Here is a 22,375-nt window from a genome sequence, read left to right on the forward strand (position 1 = left end):
AGTCACTTCCTGTTGCTGTTTTCCACATTAAACTTCTCCTCAAATCTTTGATTTTACTTTTAAGCACTAAATCAGGAATCGATGTATTTTAAGGGACTGTTTTCAACATTAATCATCAGACAGACTTCAGGGATTCGTCTTCCTTAATATGTACACAACCTGTATTTGAACATGAACACTTTTCCTCATTTTATTGTTTCGCTTCACATAATTAAAAACGTTTCAACCATAAATTAATGCAGAAAACAACAAATTAGTTCAGAAAATCGCCTAAAGTTTAAATAAATCTGCACCAAATCACTTCTTGTTTCTGTTTTCTCAATTAAAGATTGTCTGGTTCTATTCAGGTTTTATTCTAGTTCTATTCTGGTTTTATTCAGACTTTTTTTTCTGTTTCTATTCTGCTTTGATTCTGGTTTTATTCTGGTTTTATTCTCGTTCTATTCCAGTTTTCATGTGGTTTTATTCTGGTTCTATTCTTTCTTTTCTGGGTCTATTTTGTTTGTATTCTGGTTCTATTTGTAAAATTACGATCATTTTTTAAAAGAGAATACTTAAAAAATGTATAATTATATGGTTCTTCAGTCTCTTTATTTGTGATTTTATTTTTGCGTATTTTAGAAATATTGAAAAAAAACATTAAACTATGAAGAGAAAATTCAGTAAAATTCCAGATGTGAAAACAAGAAATTCTCAAAATATTTCACAGAACTTAGCTTTGTGTCCCAGAAGAACGTTTCTAAATATGAACAAAATCTGAGGCAGTGAGTTTTCTGTTTTTGTTTTTTATTTGTGCCGTTTTTCGCCTCTTTGTCGCGTTTTTTTTTTTTTTTTGGTCATTTTTCTTGTTTTGTCTCTAGGTCAGTTTTCTTTCATTTTAAATCAACTTCCTGAACACGTTTCTGAAGACGTCTGATGAATCCTCGCCATTCTGTGAGGTCTGTCGGTGTATTTTACTACTATTTGTGTACTTTTACATCCTGATTACTTAACCTCACATTCAGCCTTTTTCTCAGCAGCTCTGATGTTCTGACGGTTACGCTCGGCGTCGGTCAGACCACATCCTTCCTCTGACAGTAAAAGCCAAACCGAAAGCAGATCCAAACGTTTTATTAAACGTATAAATACAAATTCTCAACAGAGCGAATGAACACAAATGTCTAGAAAAGAGCTGCAGATTCAAACTGTGACGAGTCAGAAAGTTTAAGAAACCAAAACCAGAGTTCAGCAACAAAAACCAGGAGTTTAGATTCAGATCAGAGGAGAAAGCTGCCAGAGGTGACGAATTTAATGAACCAACGCGTCAACAGACAGAGTTGTAGAAGGTTTTATTGGACTTTTAAAGGACCATGTCGCTGTTTTAGACAATTGCTAAAAGTCTGAAACTCTGCTGCAGAAATAATCACCTTTTCTGATGATCTGATTGAAACATTTTATAATTTGTTTTGATCCAAACATTCGATTTTCAAAATCAAAAATCATTGGAACCTGAATATTGTTGAGTTTTGGACATTTAAAGGACCATACAGCAGTTATTTTTTACGTTTCTTTTTACTTGTTTCAGCTCATTTGCTAAAAAATGGGACAAAAAAAAAACTTGCTATCATCATTGCAAACTGTTTTGTTTTTATTTTTGTTTGGGGCTCATTTTCAGACATTTAAAGCATCATTTAGCTCGTCTGCTGAAAGTCACAAACTCTGCTGCACAAATAATCAACTTTTTTGATTATCTGATTGACAAATTTTATATATTTTTTTGATCCAAACATTCAAAATTCATTGGAGCCTGAATACTGTTGAGTTTAGGGCATTTAAAGGACCATTCTGCTGTTTTTATTAAAATTTCTTTACACGAGTTTTTGCTCGTTTGCTAAAACAAAAACAAAAAAAAATAGCACGTTATGCACCAGAAAATTGCTGTAATCTGTCGTTGCAAATTGAATTCTTTGAGTTTTGGACATTTAAAGCCCCATACAGCTGTTTCTTTGTTTGTTTTTTCATGTTTAAGGTACAAACAGCAGAGCTTTGCTTCAGTGACTGTAAACTGAATTTTGAACATTTAAAGGGCCGTAATGCTAATTTAGCTCATTTGCTAAAAACTCTCTTTTTTGCTAATTTGCTGAAGAATTTTCAGGTCAAATATTTGAATTTACTCATTAAACACGGCTGTAACCTGAACATCTTTCAGCTTTGAACATTTAAAGGACCGCATTTCTGTTTCTTTGTTTTAGCTCAAAGTCTCACTCTGCTGCTAAAACGAGGAACTTTTTGATTATCTGATGAATAATTTTACTCATTTTTTGAGCCAAATACTTGACCTGTTTTGACTGTAAATTGATCATCTTTGATTTATTTTTTTTTTTGCAGTTTTGTGGGTGTTTACAGGAACACAATGCTGCTTTTTTTTGTACATTCTGCATCACAATAGACCATTTCCAACCACTTACTCCTTCTTTTTGGAGTTATTGATGCACTTTTTCACCAATTATGGCAGCAAAGATGCATCAAGACCCAGAAAACTCTTCCGATACGACTAATAAACAATATAAAGTTGTTTTACAAGTGAACTGTTGATGGTTGCAGCTTTAAAATGTGAGAAACTGAACTTTTTAGATTATTTGGGGGGGGGAATCAACAATAAAAAGCTGCTACCTGCAGACATTCAACTTAATTATTTAATAAAGTATTAATTCTCAGGATGAATTGACTGCTTGGTTTATTAAATGGTGAAGAAAATCTCCTTTTACACCCAAAACTGCAAAAAATATTCAGTTTACACTTTTATATGATAGTAAAATGCAACAAATCTTCACATTTTGGAGAGAAGATGGAACTTTTTATCACAATAAATGCTTTAAAAAATCATTCAAAACAACATATGTTTTGTCCAAAGATATTCTGTTTACCATAAAAATATTCACATTTAATAATTTAGACTTTTTGGAGTTAAATTTCATTCAAACTTTATAGATCTGTTGAATCTAAAGCTGTCAATTGATTGTTTGAAAATAATCTGAAACTTTCTTGGATTCAGAAGAGTTTGTGTTCAAGTTTTCCTTTAATGAAGGAAAACTTTAAAGAAAAAGAAAATGAAAGCGGCGTTCGGGTGTTTCGGGGCAGATTTCTCCTCAGATGATTCCATGCCTGTCGGAGTTAAAATAAAATGTGATTTCTCTGTTTGAATCCAAAAAACAAACTTTAAATCAGCTGATTGTCGCTGTGAGGAAACAGAATCTTTTCCGGTTTGACGTTCGGATCCTTTCGGGTCGGAGGTATCGGCGGTTTAACGGCGAAAATCACTGAGTTGGATCCTCCAGAAACCGTCTGAAGCTGCTTCTGTGGCCTCAAAGGATCTTTTATTTACAGAAAACTGTTCTTCTTCTTTCCGCTTCACGGCGTCAGATTATTGCAAACTTTCACTTCACAGTTCGTCTTCCACTTCTCACTGTTTTAATGTACAAAATGTGAAATTACAAACTCGGTGAACATCTGGAGGGAAAAACATCACATCTGCTGCACGACTTCAGCTCAGACTTATGTTTTTTTTTTCTAAAATCTGAACAAATCTGGCAGCCAAGAACATTTTCAACAGTTTTTCACTTCAATGAGCTCCTTGTGTGCAGTAGAATCAGATTTTAACGCCAACAAAGTTTCATTTAACGTCCTAAACTGAAGAAACCATCCAGGTGTTGAGTCAAATTTTACAGGAAATGCTTCAGAAAACATAGAAAACTTGGACTGTTTGAACATTATTCTACAGTAAGTGTCAATAACTGATGTTTTTCTTCATTTCTGGTCAGACATTGTTGCATAGTTGTCGCTCAAATCGATTTCTAGTCTCTCAGATGTGTAACTTTGTCCAAATATTCAGTTTTTATTCGTGGAAAACGGCAAGAAGTCGAGACGTTTTCTGATTTGTGCTTGAAATAGTTGAACAGTTTCAGCTCCAGTGCTCATGACACAAATGAAAACATTTTAGGTTAAAAACAAACAGATAAAATTCTCTTTAAATTCAGGCTGGATGAGCTCAGACTCAGTTTGTTGTTTCCAGAAGGACTCTTTGTTCGTATTAACAAACATCCGTGCAGCAGACGGAACATTTTTCATGCAGATGCAGGAAAACCTCCAGAAACAGCTGAAGTGAGCAGAGCGGTTCGGTTCTGCCGTGAAACTCTGCAGCGTGTCTCGGTTCTGCTCGTTGCTGGTTATTGCTCGGCGCATTGTTTGTACCAAACGGATCACAGACGGTGTGATGGCTGCTCTCCTGTCGGGCTCAGAGTCCAGACCGGCTCGGCTCCGGTCTCTCCTTCAGTCCACAAACACTAAACAGTTCTGCCGTCGCTCCTCCTCCTCCTCATCTGGGTCCGTTCAGCGCCGGGACCACGGCCGGCTGCTGGGCTCCGCTGGGCTGCGACGCCGGCGGCCACATGGGCGTCTGGTGGTGGCAGCGGTGTCCGGTTGGGGAGGACGGAGGCAGCCAGGCCGGCTGGTGGCTCGGCGGCGACGAGGCCCAGAAGGAGCCGAAGCTGGAGGACGGAGCCGGAGGGGAGCAGGCCGCCGACTGGGAGGAACCGGAGCTGCAGTCGGACGCTCGCAGCTTGGAGAACATGGTGATGGCGTCGGGGAAGTTGGGCGGCGTGGCGGGAGTGTTTCTGGGAGTCACCATCTGAGGAGGACACGGAAGGATTCAGAACAAACCACAGAACGGCTTCTTAACCCGCCACCAAAAATAATGCTTCTCTGTCTGAAAAAACCCAAAAAATTCAGCAAAAAAATTCCCCAAATTTCTGAAAATTTGCAAAACCTCAAGGAAGAAAATTCTAGTAATTCCTTAAAAGTTTTATTCAAAAAGAAATCCCCCAAAAGTGTCAATTCTGGTAAATATTTTCAAAAAATTTGTAAAAATCTTTAAAAAAAAATCCTAAAAAAAATCTAAAGGGATTACATATATATCAGTAAAACTTCTGTTTCGGCTGATTTTTATGTGAATGTTCTTAAACATTTTTAACATTTCTTTTTTTCCCACCAAAGACTGTTCAAAAATTTCCCCAAAATGCCAAAAATGTGGACATCAGAAGTTTTGCTATGAAAATATATATTTTTTTCCACATTTTCAGACTTTAAAACGAGTCAATTTTGATCCGCAGGATGACACGAGTGTTAAACTCTTATGAGCCATCTTTGTTTTCATTAATTTGTTTAAACAAATGTACCTTTAGCTGTACCAGACATGAAAATAAACAACAAAACAAGGACGGTCTGATAACTTTTCCATGACTGCATTTCAAAATTCAGAAACAAACCAAAATATCACATTTACAAAATTAAAAGAAAAACCACGAAGTTTCTACTGTTCAAATAAAACCATCTGTCTATAAATATTGATATATAAAGATGGTGTAGAAATACATAAATGAGGGAGAATTGTATAAACAAATCTGAAGCCTGACTGTGAGTCGCCGCTAAAGGCCAGAAGTCCTCAGAGATCATCAATTAACCAGATTTGAAACAAACAAACAAACATCGGCATCAGGTTCATCCAGAAATAGACGAGGAGCTGAGAGGAGCTGCAGCTAAACTTAGAATCTACTGCAGCAAACACACACCGTCAGAAAGACACAGAAATAAAAGCTCATTCATTCACACAACTATTACATTCATCTGTAAACTATTTTACAGAGTAATTAACCAGTCAGTCATTTTTTTAAATTAAAAAGTCTAATTTGTCTGATTTCAGCTTCATACATTTCACTAAACTAGACTGACCACTTGGTTTGAGGGATTTTTAGTTTTAAACTCCAAATTCTGTGATTTCAGCTTCTTCCATTTGAATTCAACTTTATTTATATAGTGCAGATTCTCAACATATGCCATCTAAAAGTGATGTATACTCTGTTTTCCTCCAGTAATCCAGACATTCAAAGGAACGCTGACATACATTTTATGGACTACAAAAAACTGATTTACTGATGATGTACTTCGTAATTGGATGCAGCAACTTTTTAATTATTGATTCAAGAACAGAAGAAATGTTCAACATATTGTCAGAAAATACCTAAATAAAGTAATGGTTAAAGCAGCTTTTTCTCACATTTTAAAGCTGCAACCATCAACTCCATCAAAAAAAAGATGGAAAACTGGTTGCAAAATGAATTAAAACACCGAAATGGATCCAAAGATAGGAGGTTGTCTTTGTGACGTGTTATGTTTCCCTTCTGTCATTTTGTGCGTCTTTGTCTTATTTTTATGTTTTCTCTCATTTTTTTCCCATTTTAGGTTTTTTTGCATCTCATTTTTGTCACTTTGTGTGTCTTTGGGACACAGAATTCAATTTAACCTCCTGCTGTCCTCATTTACAGGCACCAAAAAATACTTTCCTTGTCTGAAAAAAAAACAAAAAATTTAGCAAAACAAATTCCCAAATTTCTGAAAATTCACAAAACCTTCAGGAAGAAAATCCCAATAATTCCTTAAAAGTTCCCCTTGAAAGTTTTATTTAAAAAAAAAAAATCCCCCAAATATGGAAAGAAAATTCTTGTAAATATTTTCAAAAAATGAGTAAAAATCTTCCCAAAAAATACATAAAGTGATTACATATATATCAGTAAAGCTTCTATTTTCTTGAAGAACATTCATGTAAAAATCAACCAAAATCCAGCGAAATTCGCTGGATTTTGGTTGATTTTTTTTTTTTGTGAATGTTCTTAAACATTAACTTTTTTTTTTCCACCAAAAAATGTTCAAAGATTTCCTGAAAATGTGGACATCAGAAGTTTCACTGTGAAAATAGACTTTTTTTCTCCACATTTTCAAACTTTAAAACGGGTCAGTTTTGACCTGCAGGACGACACCAGGGCTAATATAATTCTAAATGTTAGAAGTGGCTGAAGAATGATGGAAAACAAACAGATAGACTTCATGAGTTATTCTCTGGATGTCTTCACATTAACATCCCATCTGTCCCATCCGTTAGCTGATGGTTTTATGGACTTCTGACCGGATCAGAACATCAGAAACGGTAAAAGCTGCAGCAGCGAGTCGCTTTGTGTGTTGTTAGTTTTCTGTTTTCCGGCTGCTCTTGAACTCACCATCTGGTGGTGGTGACCGGGGATGTTGGCCTCCTGGAAGAAGGAGCTCAACGCCGTCTGTAGAAACAAACAGAAGTTCATCTTAAACTGTCATCTGAAACAGGATTTCACTGAGAAACAGACAGAATAAGGTTTAATATCAGGTCTAGGATGAATTTACTGACATTTAAAAACAACCTCGATACGCAGGAATCAATAAAGGACCGTTTATTTAAGATCCACATGGTGATTTCTACAGTTTTTACTAAAATCTCCCTCTAATACATTTTTATGTGACAGCAGGATTTAAAAAACAAAACAAAACATATATTAAGACCTTTAAAGAAACTGAAATCAATCATTTGGAAGATTTATCGATGAGCGTCTTCACTCATCGTTTAGAACAAACTGTTGGTTTCGCTTTAGATTAAAAAAAAAGTCAGAATGCTAAGATTTTGAGTTTAATACAAAAAGCAAACAACTGAAATTTAATACTGATAAAGAAAAATAATTCAAAACAAATAAAATCCGTAATTAAACATAAAAACGAAAAACTATTCCTTAGGAACTGGAGCTAAAGATAAACTAAAATATTCAAAAAAATGTAAAATTTCAAAAAAAAATTGAAGATAGTATTACATTAAATGTAAAACCAAAATATTCAATAAAGTACAAAAAGATTAAATAAACTTTTTAAAAAATCTTAAAATGACAATTTATGGAAAACTGCATATTGAATTTCAGATTCAACAAATTCCAATTTTTTACTGAATACAAAAATAAAAATATTAAATTATTTTTAAAATAAGATTAAAAATAATATTTAGCAACAAAACAAATGGAAAAACATAGATATTTCGGTTCAGATTAAAAAAGTAAATAAATTCCAAATTTTCTTTTAAATATCAAAATCCAAAATATTCCTTAAAGTGCATTTAAAAAAATAAGATTAAAAATAATCTCAAACATTTATTATAAAAACAAAATAAATGGAAAACCATTCATATTTAATTTCAGATGTTTTTTACAAAACAGAAATATTCCACTATATATTCTATTATAACTTGTGGTAGTGAAGCTTTACCCTTACTTGAAATGACTCGAATAACAAATCATTATCATCTTGTATTTTTATTAACTGATTCAGCTTCTCTCTGAACAGTTTGTTGCTGATTCTGTTGAAACATTAAAACCAAAAAGCTTTAATAAAGTTCAAACTATAATAAGTCGACTACAAAACCAGTATCTTGCTGGTTCCAGCTTCCAAAATATGAATTCTTCTTAGTTTTCTACTTTATTATAACAACAAACCAAACAGAAGCTGATTTAGTTCTAATTTATCAGGTCGAAAAAGACTAAAACTAACTAGCTCTGTTTTTAAAATCTGAACATTCTTTGTTTTACATGAAATGCTGAATAATCTGGTGTTTGTCGCTATAAACTGAATCCAGAAGGATCTCAGAGAAAAACTGTCTAATGTAAACAGCAGCTTTTCACTGAGCAAACAAGGAAATGAGTCGACGTCTTGTTTTGTTCTCTTTGTGGGAACAAAGTCGAGGTCGGAGTGAAGAAAAACTGAAACAACAAGCTGAGAAACACGACAGAGCTGCTGCTTCCTGCACAAAACATTCCTGAAAAACCGACGTCAACGAGATTCACAGCCAGGAAAATAAGAAAAGAGCTAGTCTGTGGTGAGTTCAGGGTCTCTAAGATCAGTAGAACTATCTGTGGTGAGTTCACTGTCTGTAATAACAATCTGTGGTGAGTTCACTGTCTGTAAAAATGGTCTGTGGTGAGTTCACTGTCTGTAATAACAATCTGTGGTGAGTTCACAGTCTGTAAAAATGGTCTGTGGTGAGTTCACCGTCTGTAATAACAATCTGTGGTGAGTTCACTGTCTGTAAAAATGGTCTCTGGTAAGTTCAGTCTGTAATAACGGTCTGCGGTGCGTTCACTGTCTGTAATAACGGTCTGTGGTGCGTTCACTGTCTGTAATAACGGTCTGTGGTGCGTTCACTGTCTGTAATAATGGTCTGCGGTGCGTTCACTGTCTGTAATAATGGTCTGCGGTGCGTTCACTGTCTGTAGTAATGGTCTGCGGTGCGTTCACTGTCTAATAACTGTGAAAGTAGTGAGTTTACAAAGTTTCTGTTTTTGTAACTAAATAACTGAACTCCTTTTTCCTCTCCTGCTTGTGTGACAACAGTTGTGCGTCGGCAAGAATCTGTCGTACAAAGTGACTCACATGTCAAAGTGAGGGAGTGCTTGGTTGTCGCTGCTTTTGGTTTTCATTCCATTGACGCGTCGTGCGGCGTTCAAGGACAGCAGAGAGAGAAAACCCTAAAAATAGCCTAAAAGTGAGCGCTGCAGAGAGGAAGTGAGACTGTCCTCTGGTATCCGCTGAGGTTTCAGTCTGCAGAGTAAAAACTCATCATGAACAGAGCGAATCAGCAGCTGCTCGTCATTAAACGCAACATCTGCAGCCTCAAAGCGCTCCTTTTCCTGCTCCACATGTCTGACTGTTCACTGAAGATCTGGCAGCTTTTCGACGGTTAAACATTTAAAAATTAATTCAGAAATTAATCTTTACAATAACTGGTAATAAAAATAGTCACTAGAATTTCAAAGTAAAACTGCACAACAGCCTTTAAAACAACAACAATATTTGTTTTTCTGTTTCATTGAACTTGAAAAATCATTTATTGATAAATTAGAAAATTAATCAAGAAAGTAAAATTTACAGCTTAAAATAGAAACAATTTACTTATTACGAGCTTAAAAATGAGTTTCTTTAGTCAAACTTGACATTAAAATCTTTATTACATTAATTTTAACATTTTTACAACAAAATATTAATTGACAAAACAAAATATTCAGACATTGCAGCTTTCTAGTAATGGCCAAAAAACTCAAGGAAAAACTGTAAAATTTCACATTTTTCAGGCTTTGAACATGTTTTTTTTAATCCAATAGCACTCTGGGGGTTAATTAGATAATCACTGGTCATACTTTCATTGTGTTAATATTAAAATCATTGCCTGTTTACAGTATAAATAGGCTAAAGTTGTTTAATTCTACTAAAATATTAATTTAAGAATAACACAAATGGTAAATAATCAATAGTTACTGCTTGAAATTAAAAATATTCTGGTTTTTCTGCTGTATTTGAACCGATTTTTGACTGTCTGATTATAAAATCATTTTTTAACACCAGCTGTATAATAATCTGCATTTAATGTCACAATATTCAACACTAAAAACTGTAAAACCTATAACAGAGCAGCAGCTTTTCATTCACACATACAAAAATTTAAAAAAAAATTATTGTTGCTCTGCTGGTTTCAGGCTTCTGGACAGGAGATGCCTTCAGGCTCAGTGAGGAAATCAGGCCGCTTCTGTCAGAGGAACAAAAGGCTTCTCACTACGTTCCCACACCGAGAGCAGCGAACACACAAAGGCTGCTTGTGTTCCAAAAGACACTCGTTTGACGTGACAAAGCGAAGCTTCATCAGGCAGAAAAACGGAGGAGCCGGTTAACACGATTACACCTGAACTCCACGTTTCTGGTTTAATCTGTTTCATTAAACCATCAAGTTTAGTCAAAAAAAAGACACTAATCTAGAGACTAGATTTTAGAATCTAAAATATTAGATGACAGAATGGCTGCTGATCAACTGACCGACCAAAAATGTTGTGTTTTGTCCAAAGATCTTCAGCTTAGTGTCCTAAAGGAAGAAAGAAACCAGAAAATGTCCAAATTTAAGAAGCTGCAATCACAGAATCTTCCTAAAAAAATCAATAAAACTGATAAATCGTTTATCAAAACTAAATGAACAGTCGAAAAATAATCGATTAACTGTTGCAGCTCGACTAGAAAACAGACGTTGTTATAAATCCATCCAGCTGTGACTTCCTGTAGCTTCATAAATCCAACTTTATATCAAAACTGAAGATACTCAGGTTTTATCCTGAGGACACCTGAACGCAACACCTCCGATGATCCATACTGTTTTCAGTTTGATCAGAATCACGAGAAACACCACGACACTCGGCAAACAGAAATGAGAGAACGAGCAGGAAGCAAACTGATTTTCTTGGACTCGCTTCTTTATTTTTCTAAGAAAATCTCTCCGTTGTTTTTGTTTCTGATGTCGCTCGATTTTACCTTTTATCCGTAAAAGTGGCAGAAAAATTGATGAAATGCCCCCATGATATTCGGTTTACTGTCAGAATCGGTGCAAAGAATGCTGAATCCAGATGTTTTGAACTTTTTACAATAGTCCCTGAACTGTTCTTCTGGGAAGCACGGATGTTTATTTTAAAAGTCTCATTTAAAAATTCCCAAAAAATTAACCGTTTGCTCCAACAAGATTCAGTAGAAACTAAAAAATTCTGAGCTCCTCGACACAACTGAAAATATTCGACTGACTCAGCTGAGACCAACAGGCAGGTGACAAAAATTCAGAGTTTTTTTACAAGTGGAGAAACTAATTCAAAGTGTAAATAGTTAAATATCTGTACTATGTGGTATTGTCGACTCAAGTTGTCTTCTCAATTTTTGCAAAAGAAAGAAAGAAATTCAACTTTTTTCAGTTACAGAAGACATTTCTGAGTTCTCTCTCCTGTTTCCTCCTCAGAGCTGCAGGACTTTTAAGCTGAAAAATGAAGCACCACGAAGGAAAACACAACATCTGCTGCCGAAACAAAGAACCGACTAATCTGAGCATCGACTCATCCTGTGCTGCCACTGGTGAATTAGACGTTGTTCTGAGTGTTCGGCTGTTGTGTTGTCACGGTAACACAAAGGTCAGTGAGTCACTTCAACAAACACAAACGCCGGTTCCACAGAAGAAAAGCAGCGAATCGCAGCTGAAAGGAAGCTTTACGCGTCCGTTTGAACTTTCTGTGGATTCCTTGTTGTAAAATCAGTCGGTGACTCAGATCAGAGGTGTGGTTTGACGGGAAACTTCTGGAAGCTTCAGTACGACTTCCTTCAGGTGTTTCAACAGGCCTTGTGCTACAATAACAGTCGCAGGGTTTGGCCTTGGAAGAAGCTTCTCTAAATTATCTGATTAAACTTGGAGAAGAGTTTAAAACCTCTTCTAACCGTCAGAATTCAAAACGAGTTCACCTGCTGCTCTGAAACTTATCTAAACTTTAAACTCCCTTATAAAAATAAGGGAGAAATGTCCATCATAAAGTCAATTAACGTCAAAAATAATGTGACGTAGGAGAGTGAAAGCAGCATTTTCTCACATTTTAAAGCTGCTACCATCAACCGCTTGTTCATAAAGCGACTTTACATTGTTTGTTGATCCATTATCTAAAGAGTTTTCTGTGAATTGATGAATCTTTGGTTGGTGAAATGTTGGAAAACACACAAAACTGCAAAAAACACACAAAAAAAAGACTGTAAAATGGTGGGCTGTGATGGAAAACATATAAAGGCTCTAATATTGAACTTTAAATGTTAAATTAAATGCAATTTTTTAAACCAAACATGACCAGAAATGACAGTTTTTGCAGTCCTGGTTAGAAAAGCAGCAGTGAGTATTTTCAATGAGCTGCTGGTTAATTAAAGGAAACAAAGGTTTGCTGTTTGACCCGAATGTTTGCAGATACATGAAGCCGATCAGCTGACAGGCGAATGTCTGCAGGGCTTTTATGACTAATTTATGACTTTGTTTATAAAATCCGTGATCCTGACGAGGGAAAATGGTTTGTCGGAGTCACCAGTGTTTACCAGAAGAAGCTGAAAGTGTTGAGCTGCAAATAAAGACGTTTGTGTTTGTACGTGAGAACAGGTGGACGGACGAAGCATCTTAATCAGTCTAAATATAACCGAACAAGAGTCGGATCGATGTCAGAGCTCACAGTCTGACCTGGAAAACCAACACAAACACACGACGTTGTACTGATTTACACACAAACAGACCAAACCTGCAGCTCCATACAGCCCAGTGTTTGTTTGTTTGTTTGTTTGTTTACTTCAGACAGCAGCCAAACCTCCAGACTGTTTACAACAGAAACACTGATACAGAAACCAGGATAATGAAGTTTTAGTAACACCAGAGGTCAAAGATGAAGCAAATTGAGGTCAAAAAGTAAAATAAATCCATACAGGACAATGAAACTTTACAAAAACCAGCTAGAAAACTACAAAAACATGTGATTCTAGCAGTAAATTATCAGTTTCAGACACAGTGTAATGAAGCTGCCTGAACTCACTGTGATATTAATGTGGGTTAAAATGGTTAAAACTACTTTGAATAGTGTAATTATCAGGTTAAAATCTACACATCAGTGAACGAGCTAGGTAGGTCGGTAAAGTGAGTAATGGTGTGATAATGAGGACATGTCAGCAGCCGTTAGACTACAAACGGCACGTTTCCTGTTTAATCCTCGGAACACAGGCTAACGGCTAACAGCTAGCAAAAAGCCGTTACCTTACCATAGCAGTTAGCTTAGCTCATAGCGGTTAGCATAGGGAGCTCTGAGGAATGTAAACACCACGTCCTCAGTCGCTAAAGCAGCAGCAGAAGTTGGCTTCTGATTCGTAGCTGCAGAGTCCGCAGGTAAGAGGAAAGTTAAGGGAAATAACTTCAGACTGCCGACGGACAAATACTCCCTTTAATTCACATTTTACTGATTTTAAACTGTTAGACGTTTTAGATGACAGCTTAATGTTGGTTGAAACTCACTTTAGAATCCCTGAAACATTTATTCTGTCCGTGAAAATGCTAAAAACAAACTGTTTTTAGCATTTAGACATTTGAGCAGGTCCAGATCTAGACCCACTAAACTACATTACATGTGGACCAGATTATCTTACAGAAGTTAGACTCTCTAAAACACAGGTTCAAACATGTAGTAATGTGTGTGTAATAATGCAAAAGATGAGTTTTCACTTTTTAGCCTCTCCTGAACAATCAAATCCAGATGTGACATGTTTTTAGATCTAATGTGATTCACACTAGCAGTAAAATCTACTTTCTTAAACACCCAAAGTAGTTTAAATCAATCCACTGGACTTTAAGAAAGTTCCTTGAAGACGTTTCACCTCTCATCCAAGAGGCTTCTTCAGTTCTGGTGGTGGTTGGTGTTGCCTCAGCTTCTAAACCTCTGTGAGGTGTGTCCAGGGCTATTATTCCAACGACCAATACCAAGACTTGTCTGACTACTCAACGATGGTCGTTGTGAGTATCGGTGGAGGTTATTGAAATGCGCGGAGGACAGTCAACTCGGCCCCCAGCCAAGTCGGCCCCTAGTCTACTCGGCCCCATTATGACAGCAATTACAGACAGTTTTTGCAGTTATTGCAGTGACTGCAATTGTTGCAGTAAATGATTGTATTGTTAGTAATACAGAGCTAGGTTAGTATATGAATGTACTGTTTTTTTATTACTGCATTAGTGCATGCACTAAATTAATTACAGCCTTTCATCATTGGCTGGCTATGACGGTATAGATTTCCTTGTTATAAATGCAACTTATTATGTAATGTTTGTAACATCCATGGACTTGCCCTAAAATGCTATTATGTAAACAAGCAAGCAAAGCCCTTGTCCCATTGCGTCCAACCCCTCTCCCATCTAGGTGGATTACCAATGAAAATGTCACTGAGCCCTCGTGTGCTAATGGTGGTCATTAGCATGAGTCTGCTGAGTAGTTCTTTTGGGGAGTTTTGAAAGGACCCGATTGTAAATTGGCAAAACAATAATGTCATTTATTTATAGTGATATTTATTCAGAATCTGGTTTAATGTGTTTCATGTGCAACAAAAAGTAGTGAAATCTCTCTTTTAGCACTTTATCAAACAGTTCAGTGGTTTTAAACAAATCAGAAACTGTTTTTTAGGAATCTTTAGCCTCAGTAGGACAACCTGGTCCAGATTTGACTGGTTTACAGACAGTAAACTAGACCTGTTCCAACTCTGTCTACATGTCAAACGACTTGTAAATTCTCCCTTTAGTAGATTTTCATAAGAATATGAAGATTTCACAGATCAGAGATGGTGTTTATTCAGTCTGGTCCCTCTCAGGATTAGTTTAATCCGCCTAATTATAGAAGTTTTTCATCTAAACCTGCTCTAAAGTGCTCTTGTTTACATTATCAAAGATGTAACGGTGAGTTTGACTTCAGTTTGAGGCTCATTTTAAAACGTTTTAGTTCGTTAAAATGTGAAATAAACAGAGTCGGTTAAAATGTGAAATAAACAGAGTCGGTAAGTTAAGTGTCCCTTAACTTTTCCCTTAACTGGCGAATCGGAAGCTTCGAACCAGAAACTGACTTCAGATCGGGGTAGAGGAGCGCATGGCCGCGGTCCGGACGGAAAATACTGAAAATAACCGACATACGGATCTGATCCACGGCTTCATCCAGATCAGAACCAGTCTGCGGCTCGAGGCGGACCGGGGCCCGCGAATCGAGGCTTCACTCACCTCGAACTGCCAGTGGGCCGCCTGGAGGAGCTGCTTCGCCTGATCGGCGGCGCAACCTGCCGTCAAAACAAACTGGTTGATCATGACCTGGTGCCGGAGCTCGTCCATGTTCACCGACATGCTGCTTCCGGAAGCTCCCTGCTGCTGCTTCACCGACGAACCGAAATAAAAACAAAAGAAACGTCAACAGGAATCGATTCGCTCCGGCCGTCTGTCCGTCCGTGTCCCTCCGCCGAGGCTCCAACAACAATATTTTCATGTCATCACCAACAACAAAGAGCAGCGCCCCGCTGATTGGTCAGAGCCTCCACTACGAGAAGAACCGACCAATTAGCGACGCGCTGATTGGTCGGATCCTTAGGTATGGAGACGCTGATTGGCTGTCCAGGGGGGAGAGTTTAAACTCACTGGTGCGCTGGTTTAAAGTATTAGCACAGTGTCGCTGAGCGGAGTTAAACAGAGTTTAGTGAATCCTGACCGCCCCGCTCCTCTGCGATGTCCCGGTAAGATTACACACAAGCTTTTATTTATATCCGTTACGTTGACGTAATGTTTTGATTGGATATTTGGCGTGAATCCACGGAGCTCATTGGCTGCTTTCCCTTGCAGCTACACGAACTGAACACATGTAAACACAGCCCACATTTATTTAGATTTTAATGCTTTATCATTAATAACACATTATATGTGTTAAAAGAGCCACTGAAATGTAATTTTGTTTTCTTTTGAATGTAATAAACATTCTCATTTGAACATTCTCTCTCTCTTGTATATTCTGTTGATTTTTTCTTTTATATTTTTATCTGATTTTACTCTGTTTTAATTTAATTCAGTTTTAGTTTATTGTTACCTTCACTGTATACCTTAATACTCCGTGTTGTCTTATTGTTTAGCCCTTTATTGGATATCCATGCTGCTGTAACAACTTAATTCCATGGTTTCATGGTTTTTCATGTGTTCATATGTTCATGTATTAATGTGTTCATGTGTTCTTTCTCCTGCAGATGCTCTGAATTTTTGATCCTGGATCCAGAACTGGAGCTGATCAGTCGACTGAAGCTGATTCAGTTTCAGTCTCATGAACCAACACAAAACAAAACAGAAAAAAGTTTTTATTTAAAACACCGTCTGCATGTGGAGCCTGTAATGTAATATTTTAATGAAATTGTTAATATTAATAGTAGTTGTGTTGAACATACACAGATTAAATAATAAACCTTCAGCTTCAGACTAAATGTTATGTATTTACAGTCAACCCTGCAGCTGTTGTTGTTTATTTGTGTTGTTTATTATTGTTGTTGTTGTTTGTGTTTTTTGCTTTGCTGGTTCACCTTCAGCTCTTCTGAACTCTGCAGTGAATCATTAACTTCAGAGGCTGAACTTTGTCTGCTGGATTCACAAAAACACTGAACTTAGTGAAGCTGCAAAAACAAACACAGACAAAATACAGTCTTATCCTCATGTTTGGGGCATTTTCGGTCATTTTTAGCAAAGTCACTAAATGTCAGGCAGCAAAAAGACAAAATATTATTATTTATTAATTAAATAAATTCATCAATTAAATTAGGCAAAAAAAAAACAACAAAACAAAATAACAACGCTTAATTTAAAATGAAGTAAGTGTGTCAGTATAGTCTGATATGGTTTATGTAAAAAACAAATAAAACTAAATAAAATCACGATATTAACCGTTTTTGTTATTAATAATGTTGTTTTATTTTTATATGTACACGTTTTTATTTTTGACATGAATAATAGATAAAGCAATAATTATAATAATAAAAACAGTTGTTGTTCATAATATTTTTGTTTATTTATTTTGTCCCCAAAAAATCCATAAAATATTAAATTAAAATGTTCCTTCTATTGAGTGTCATTAGATTATTCTTACTGATAGATTTAAGTAAACTACAAGAGTTAGTTTATTCACGAATAAATAAAAATATTATAAGAAGTCAACGTACTAATTAATGATTGAATTCAGTCATTTTTCATGCAAAAATATTAATTCTTTATCGCAGCATCGTGGAAATCTGCTTTTATTCTTCAGTTTTTCTGAAGAATAATAAAGCAAAATACAGAATCAAGATTATGTTTGATTTTCTTTGTGTTTTATATTTAACACATCTAGTTTGAATTTGTCCAAAATTAATAATAAATGCAGGTAACTGGGAAAAAAAACGTCTTTCAGTTCAGAGTTTGGTCTTTAAATAAAAAGTCATTAGCGCCCCCATCTGTCCACCTCTGAGAATCACATCTGAACACTGAGGAGGCAGAAACTCTGAATTTATTTCATCTTTATTAGATTTCAAACTAAAATAAACTTGTAATGATCCTATGAATCCTACAATAGTATGTAGTAAAAGTAAATATAGGCAGATAAAGATTTTGTCCATAAAATGTCTAAAAATGATAAAATGACCATTTTAATTTCAGATTTTCTTCAGTTTGTTGTCCATTTTACGTCCTCTATCCTCATTGTTATTGTGTTTGTTTTGTGTCTTTCTCATCATTCTGAGTGGGTTTAGAGTCATTTTGTGTCTCTTTCTGGTGGTTTATCATTTATCATTTCTATTGCATTTGTTGTTGTTGTTGTTTTGCCTTTATGGTGCTTTTGTAAGTTGTTGCAGTCATTTTGCATTTATGTGTTGTACTTTCTACTCCCCCTCTAGCTGATTTTATTGCCTTTGGTCTTGATTTGTATTTATTTAAGGCAATTTTCCACCTGTAAGTCTCTTTGAAATAGTTTTGTGTCTCTTTGTGGTTGTTTTTCACCTTGTAGTGGTTGTTTTATGTCTTTCCGTGGTCATTTGGTGTATTTGAGGATATTTTGCGTCTCTTTTAGGACATTGTGTATTTCTATGTGAAAGCAATTCTAGATTTTTGAGTCTCTCTGCACTTATTTCTGTTGTTTTTATTATTGTTTTGTGTCTTTTTGTGGTCATACCTGAGAACGCTCTCTGTTGTAGGAGGTGTAGGAAGTCATCTGAGGCTTGAGAAGGACAAATATGCTGGTAAATAAAACAAACATGCTAGAAAATAATAAACATTGATTTCAAAATGAAGAAAAAGAAACAATAGACAGAGCTGCAATGTGTTTTTCCACTTTATCTCCCAGCAGACGCATATATGCATATAGGGGCGTGTCTTCCCAGTTCAAACTGACCAATCAGCACACATTTATTATCCAATTAAACGTTAAGGTCCCGCCCACTCAGTGAACCAATAAAAGAGCAGCTTTGAAGGCTGCTTCCTGTTTACCTTTCAGGACAAGATGGCTGCCGTCAGGAAGGAGCTGAGAGGTGATGACTTCTACTGTTTCTTCTTTTTAACGATCTGCTGCTTTAATTAGACAAATAAACTTTGTCTAATTACATTCATGTGTTTAGTAGGAGCTGATGCTTTGTGATCCTTTGTTTCCTATTTGTGGTCCTTTTTAATCATCTTTGTAGCAGTTTTTGTAGTTATTTTGAGTCTTTTTGTGGTTGATTTTCAACTTTTAGTACTTCTGTGTCTTTCTGTAGTCATTTTGCATATTCGAGCATATTTTCTATTTCTTTCTGGTGTTTTTGCATCTATTTGAAGACATTTTGTGTCTTTGTGAGGGTATTTTTAGTTCTTTTAAGCTTCTCTGAACTTGAATTTCTATAGTCTGTGCTGTCATTTTGTGTCTCTTTGGAGTTGTTTTGTCTTGTTTGCAAAAATTTTGTACATTTGAAGACATTTTGTATCTCTTTCTGATGGTGTTTCACCTATTTGTGTGCTTTTAAAGATCAGTAATTGTAATTATCTTTATTCATTATCTGTAGTTTTTAGTATGTCTTTTTTACATCTCTGTGGCCATTTTGTGTGTCTTTGTGGTTATTTTGTGTATCTCAATGATATTTTTTGCATATTTTAGCTATTTTTACATTCATTGTAGTAGTTTTGTGTCTCTGGAATTGTTTTGTGTCACTGTGATAGCATTTGTAGTCCTTTTGAACACATTTTGTGTCTCTGTGCTCAATTTCTGACTATTTTTAGTGGCACTTTGTCTATTTGGGAGCCAGCTGTATCCGTTTGTGCTGGTTTTTCATGTGTTTGTTGTGCTTTTGAGCCTCTCTGCACTAATTTCTATTGCCTTTGTGGTCATTCTGCGTTTCCTTGCAGTTGTTTTGTGTGTTTTTTTGTGGTCATTTTGCACATCTGAAGACATTTTGTGTCACTCAATGTTGGTCTTCCACCTATTTATGGTCTGTTTGAGTTTATCTGTAGTTATTATGCATCTGTCTCTGGTGGTTCTGCATTTATTTGGAAACAATTTGTGTCCCTTTGTGATATTTTTTTACTTATTAATGGTCATTTTGAGTCCATCTTGTTGATTTTGTGTCTATTTTGTGCTGGTGTTTCATATATTTATAGTCCTCATGAGTTTCTCTTCAGTTATTTCAGTGGTCTTTGTTGTAATTTTGTCTCTTTTGTGTGTATATTTTGCTCTTTTTGATGCTTTGTTACCTCTTTGTGTTTATTTTCAATCTTTTGTGGTGGTTTTGCCACATCTTCTGTCTCTGTGGTCGTCCTTTTGAGCCTCTGCTCACTTATTTCTGTTGTCTTTGTGGATATTCTGTGTCTCTGCATCGTTGCAGTTGTTTTGTGTTTTTTTGTGGTCATTTTGTGACTCCTTTTAGTGATATTGCATCTTTTTTTGGTTCACATATTTATAGTGCTTTTGAGTCTATGCAGTTATTTGAACAATCTTTTGATTTGTTGTGTCTCTGTGAAGGTATTTTTAGTCCTTCTCAGTCTTGCTGCACTTATTTCTATTGTCTTTCTCGTGAGTTTGTTTCCCTTTGACATTGTTTTGTATCTTTTTTGTGATCAATTTACTTATTTGAAGACATTTTGTGTCTCTTTGTGATATTGTTTTACCTATTTGTGTGCTTTTTGAGATCAGTAACTGCAGTTATTGTTATTTTTTTGTCTGTTTGTAGTTTTTAATGTGTCTCTTTTGTTGTGTCTGTGGTCATTTTGTGTCTCTTTGTGTCTTTCTGCTGTCTTTCTGCATGTTTCAGGACATTTTGTGTCTCTTTTTTGTGGCGTTGGGAACCAGCGGTATCCTTCTGCTGTGCTTTTTAACTATCTGTTGTCCTTTTGAGTCTCTCTGTAGCTATTTTTATTGTCATTATAGTTGTTTATAGTCTTTGGGAAGGTATTTGTTGTCCCTTTGAGCTGCTTGTAGTCATTATTCATCCTTTTGTGTTGGTTTTGCATCTGTTTGAAGACATTTTGCGTCTCTTTGTGGTGGTTTTGTCTCTGTTGATCATATTGTGTCTGTCTGGGACATATTTCTCTTCAGTAATCCGTCTGTCGCTGGATGTCTTTTTGTGTTTCGTCCTGATGGAAGTCGACCTTCTGTGACCTTCAGCTCTCTGAGGTTACTGGGGTTCACTGATCCTGCTGCGACCTTTGACCTCTGATGGAGACCAGCAGAAAACCAAAAAATTAATATGCAGAGGAAATGAAAACTGGTTGTAGTCACTAATAAATGTCTGAAATCAAGTGAAAAAGGAAACTCTTCTTCGTCTTCTTCATAAAGCCTTCCATCACTGTGACCAGTGAAAGTTGGACAAATACACTGGAAAAACTATATTTTAAAAAAACACAAAACAACAGCAAATATCAGTAAAATAATCATCTGTGCTGATTTAAATGGAATAGAAATAATTTTGTAGTCAAACATTGTTAAAGAACCAGTTATTTTTTATTTATGATTTCATGTGGACATTATTTTTATACAGTCAACGTGTAAATTAATCCTTTTTTATTTTTACTGGATAAGATCTGTAATTTTAAAAAATAACAGGCTTTCTGTCAAATAACGGTGTAAATGGCTACTGAACATTTTTCAATCCTGGGTATAAATAATGTATATTCCAAATAATGGCTGTAACATAATGATGTTTTTTGCTTATTTACAGCAACATAGTTTAATTTCACAGTCAGACACTTTAAAAGTGTAACAAGTAATGACAAACTGTAAAAATACAGATTTTTTGATGTGGACATAATTCTGTCTTTTTCACAATTAGGTTTATTTCTAGTCAACATGAATACTTTTTAAATATTTTTTTCTTGGTTATTATCAGTAATTTAAGAAAACAGGGAAAATCGCCAGACAACCAAACACTGCAAACCTCAGAATGACAAGAAACAAACTCATGAAGGTATTTAAAAGAAAGCTGAAACCATAAAATGTTTGACATATTGAAATATGTGTGTACATTTATTATTATTATTATTATTTTGGTATGTGGGCTGTGTGGAGGCTCTGATCCGTTGGTCTTCAGCAGCACTCGAGGCTCTGAGTCACTGAAGACGCTGCATATGAAGAAGCCTTTTATTGCTTTACAGTTTCCTTTGTGAGCTTCAGGAAACCACTGAGCCAAACTAATAGAATGTTTGAGAGGCCAAACCTTTTTGTTTCTTTTCTCTGCCGTCTGTCTGATGGACAAAAGTACATTCCTTCACACCGGCCTCCCTCAGCAAGTCCAACACTGGAACCAACTTTAAGTTGGTTAAATACAGTCGAGAACAACAGTTTCCATCCACTTGTGAAGTCCGTGTTTATCACTCAGTCTTGAGTTTCCAGTGACTCCTATAACGCTGAATTTTCTACAATGGATCCATTGAAACAAAAAACAATCCTGTATGTTGGTTCTTTCATAGATTTATTAAAGGTCCTCTGGAAATATGACAAAATCTGTTGGGTCAATAAAATATATATATATGCATATACATGAACTTAAATGATCAGTTCTGGTGATGTAGAAAGTTTTGTTGACTAAATATTCTTAGTTTTGTGGCCTCTTCTCCAGAGTGATTACAGTC

The 22,375-nt window shown here is 35.7% G+C and overlaps 1 protein-coding gene across 1 annotated transcript; it reads right to left on the reverse strand.

Moving 5' to 3' along the window:
* Positions 1–1,094: 1,094 nt before the first annotated feature.
* Positions 1,095–15,786, reverse strand: ubald2 (UBA-like domain containing 2). Its single transcript, XM_022200021.2, has 3 exons — positions 15,509–15,786; positions 7,089–7,145; positions 1,095–4,666 (listed from the first exon to the last, which is right to left on the reverse strand). Exons 1-3 carry the CDS (start codon positions 15,626–15,628, stop codon positions 4,355–4,357), a joined length of 489 nt encoding a protein of 162 aa, XP_022055713.1. The 5' UTR covers positions 15,629–15,786; the 3' UTR covers positions 1,095–4,354.
* Positions 15,787–22,375: the final 6,589 nt, after the last annotated feature.

This window comes from Acanthochromis polyacanthus, chromosome 21 (assembly GCF_021347895.1).
Source record: "Acanthochromis polyacanthus isolate Apoly-LR-REF ecotype Palm Island chromosome 21, KAUST_Apoly_ChrSc, whole genome shotgun sequence".
Taxonomy (NCBI): Eukaryota; Metazoa; Chordata; class Actinopteri; family Pomacentridae; genus Acanthochromis; species Acanthochromis polyacanthus.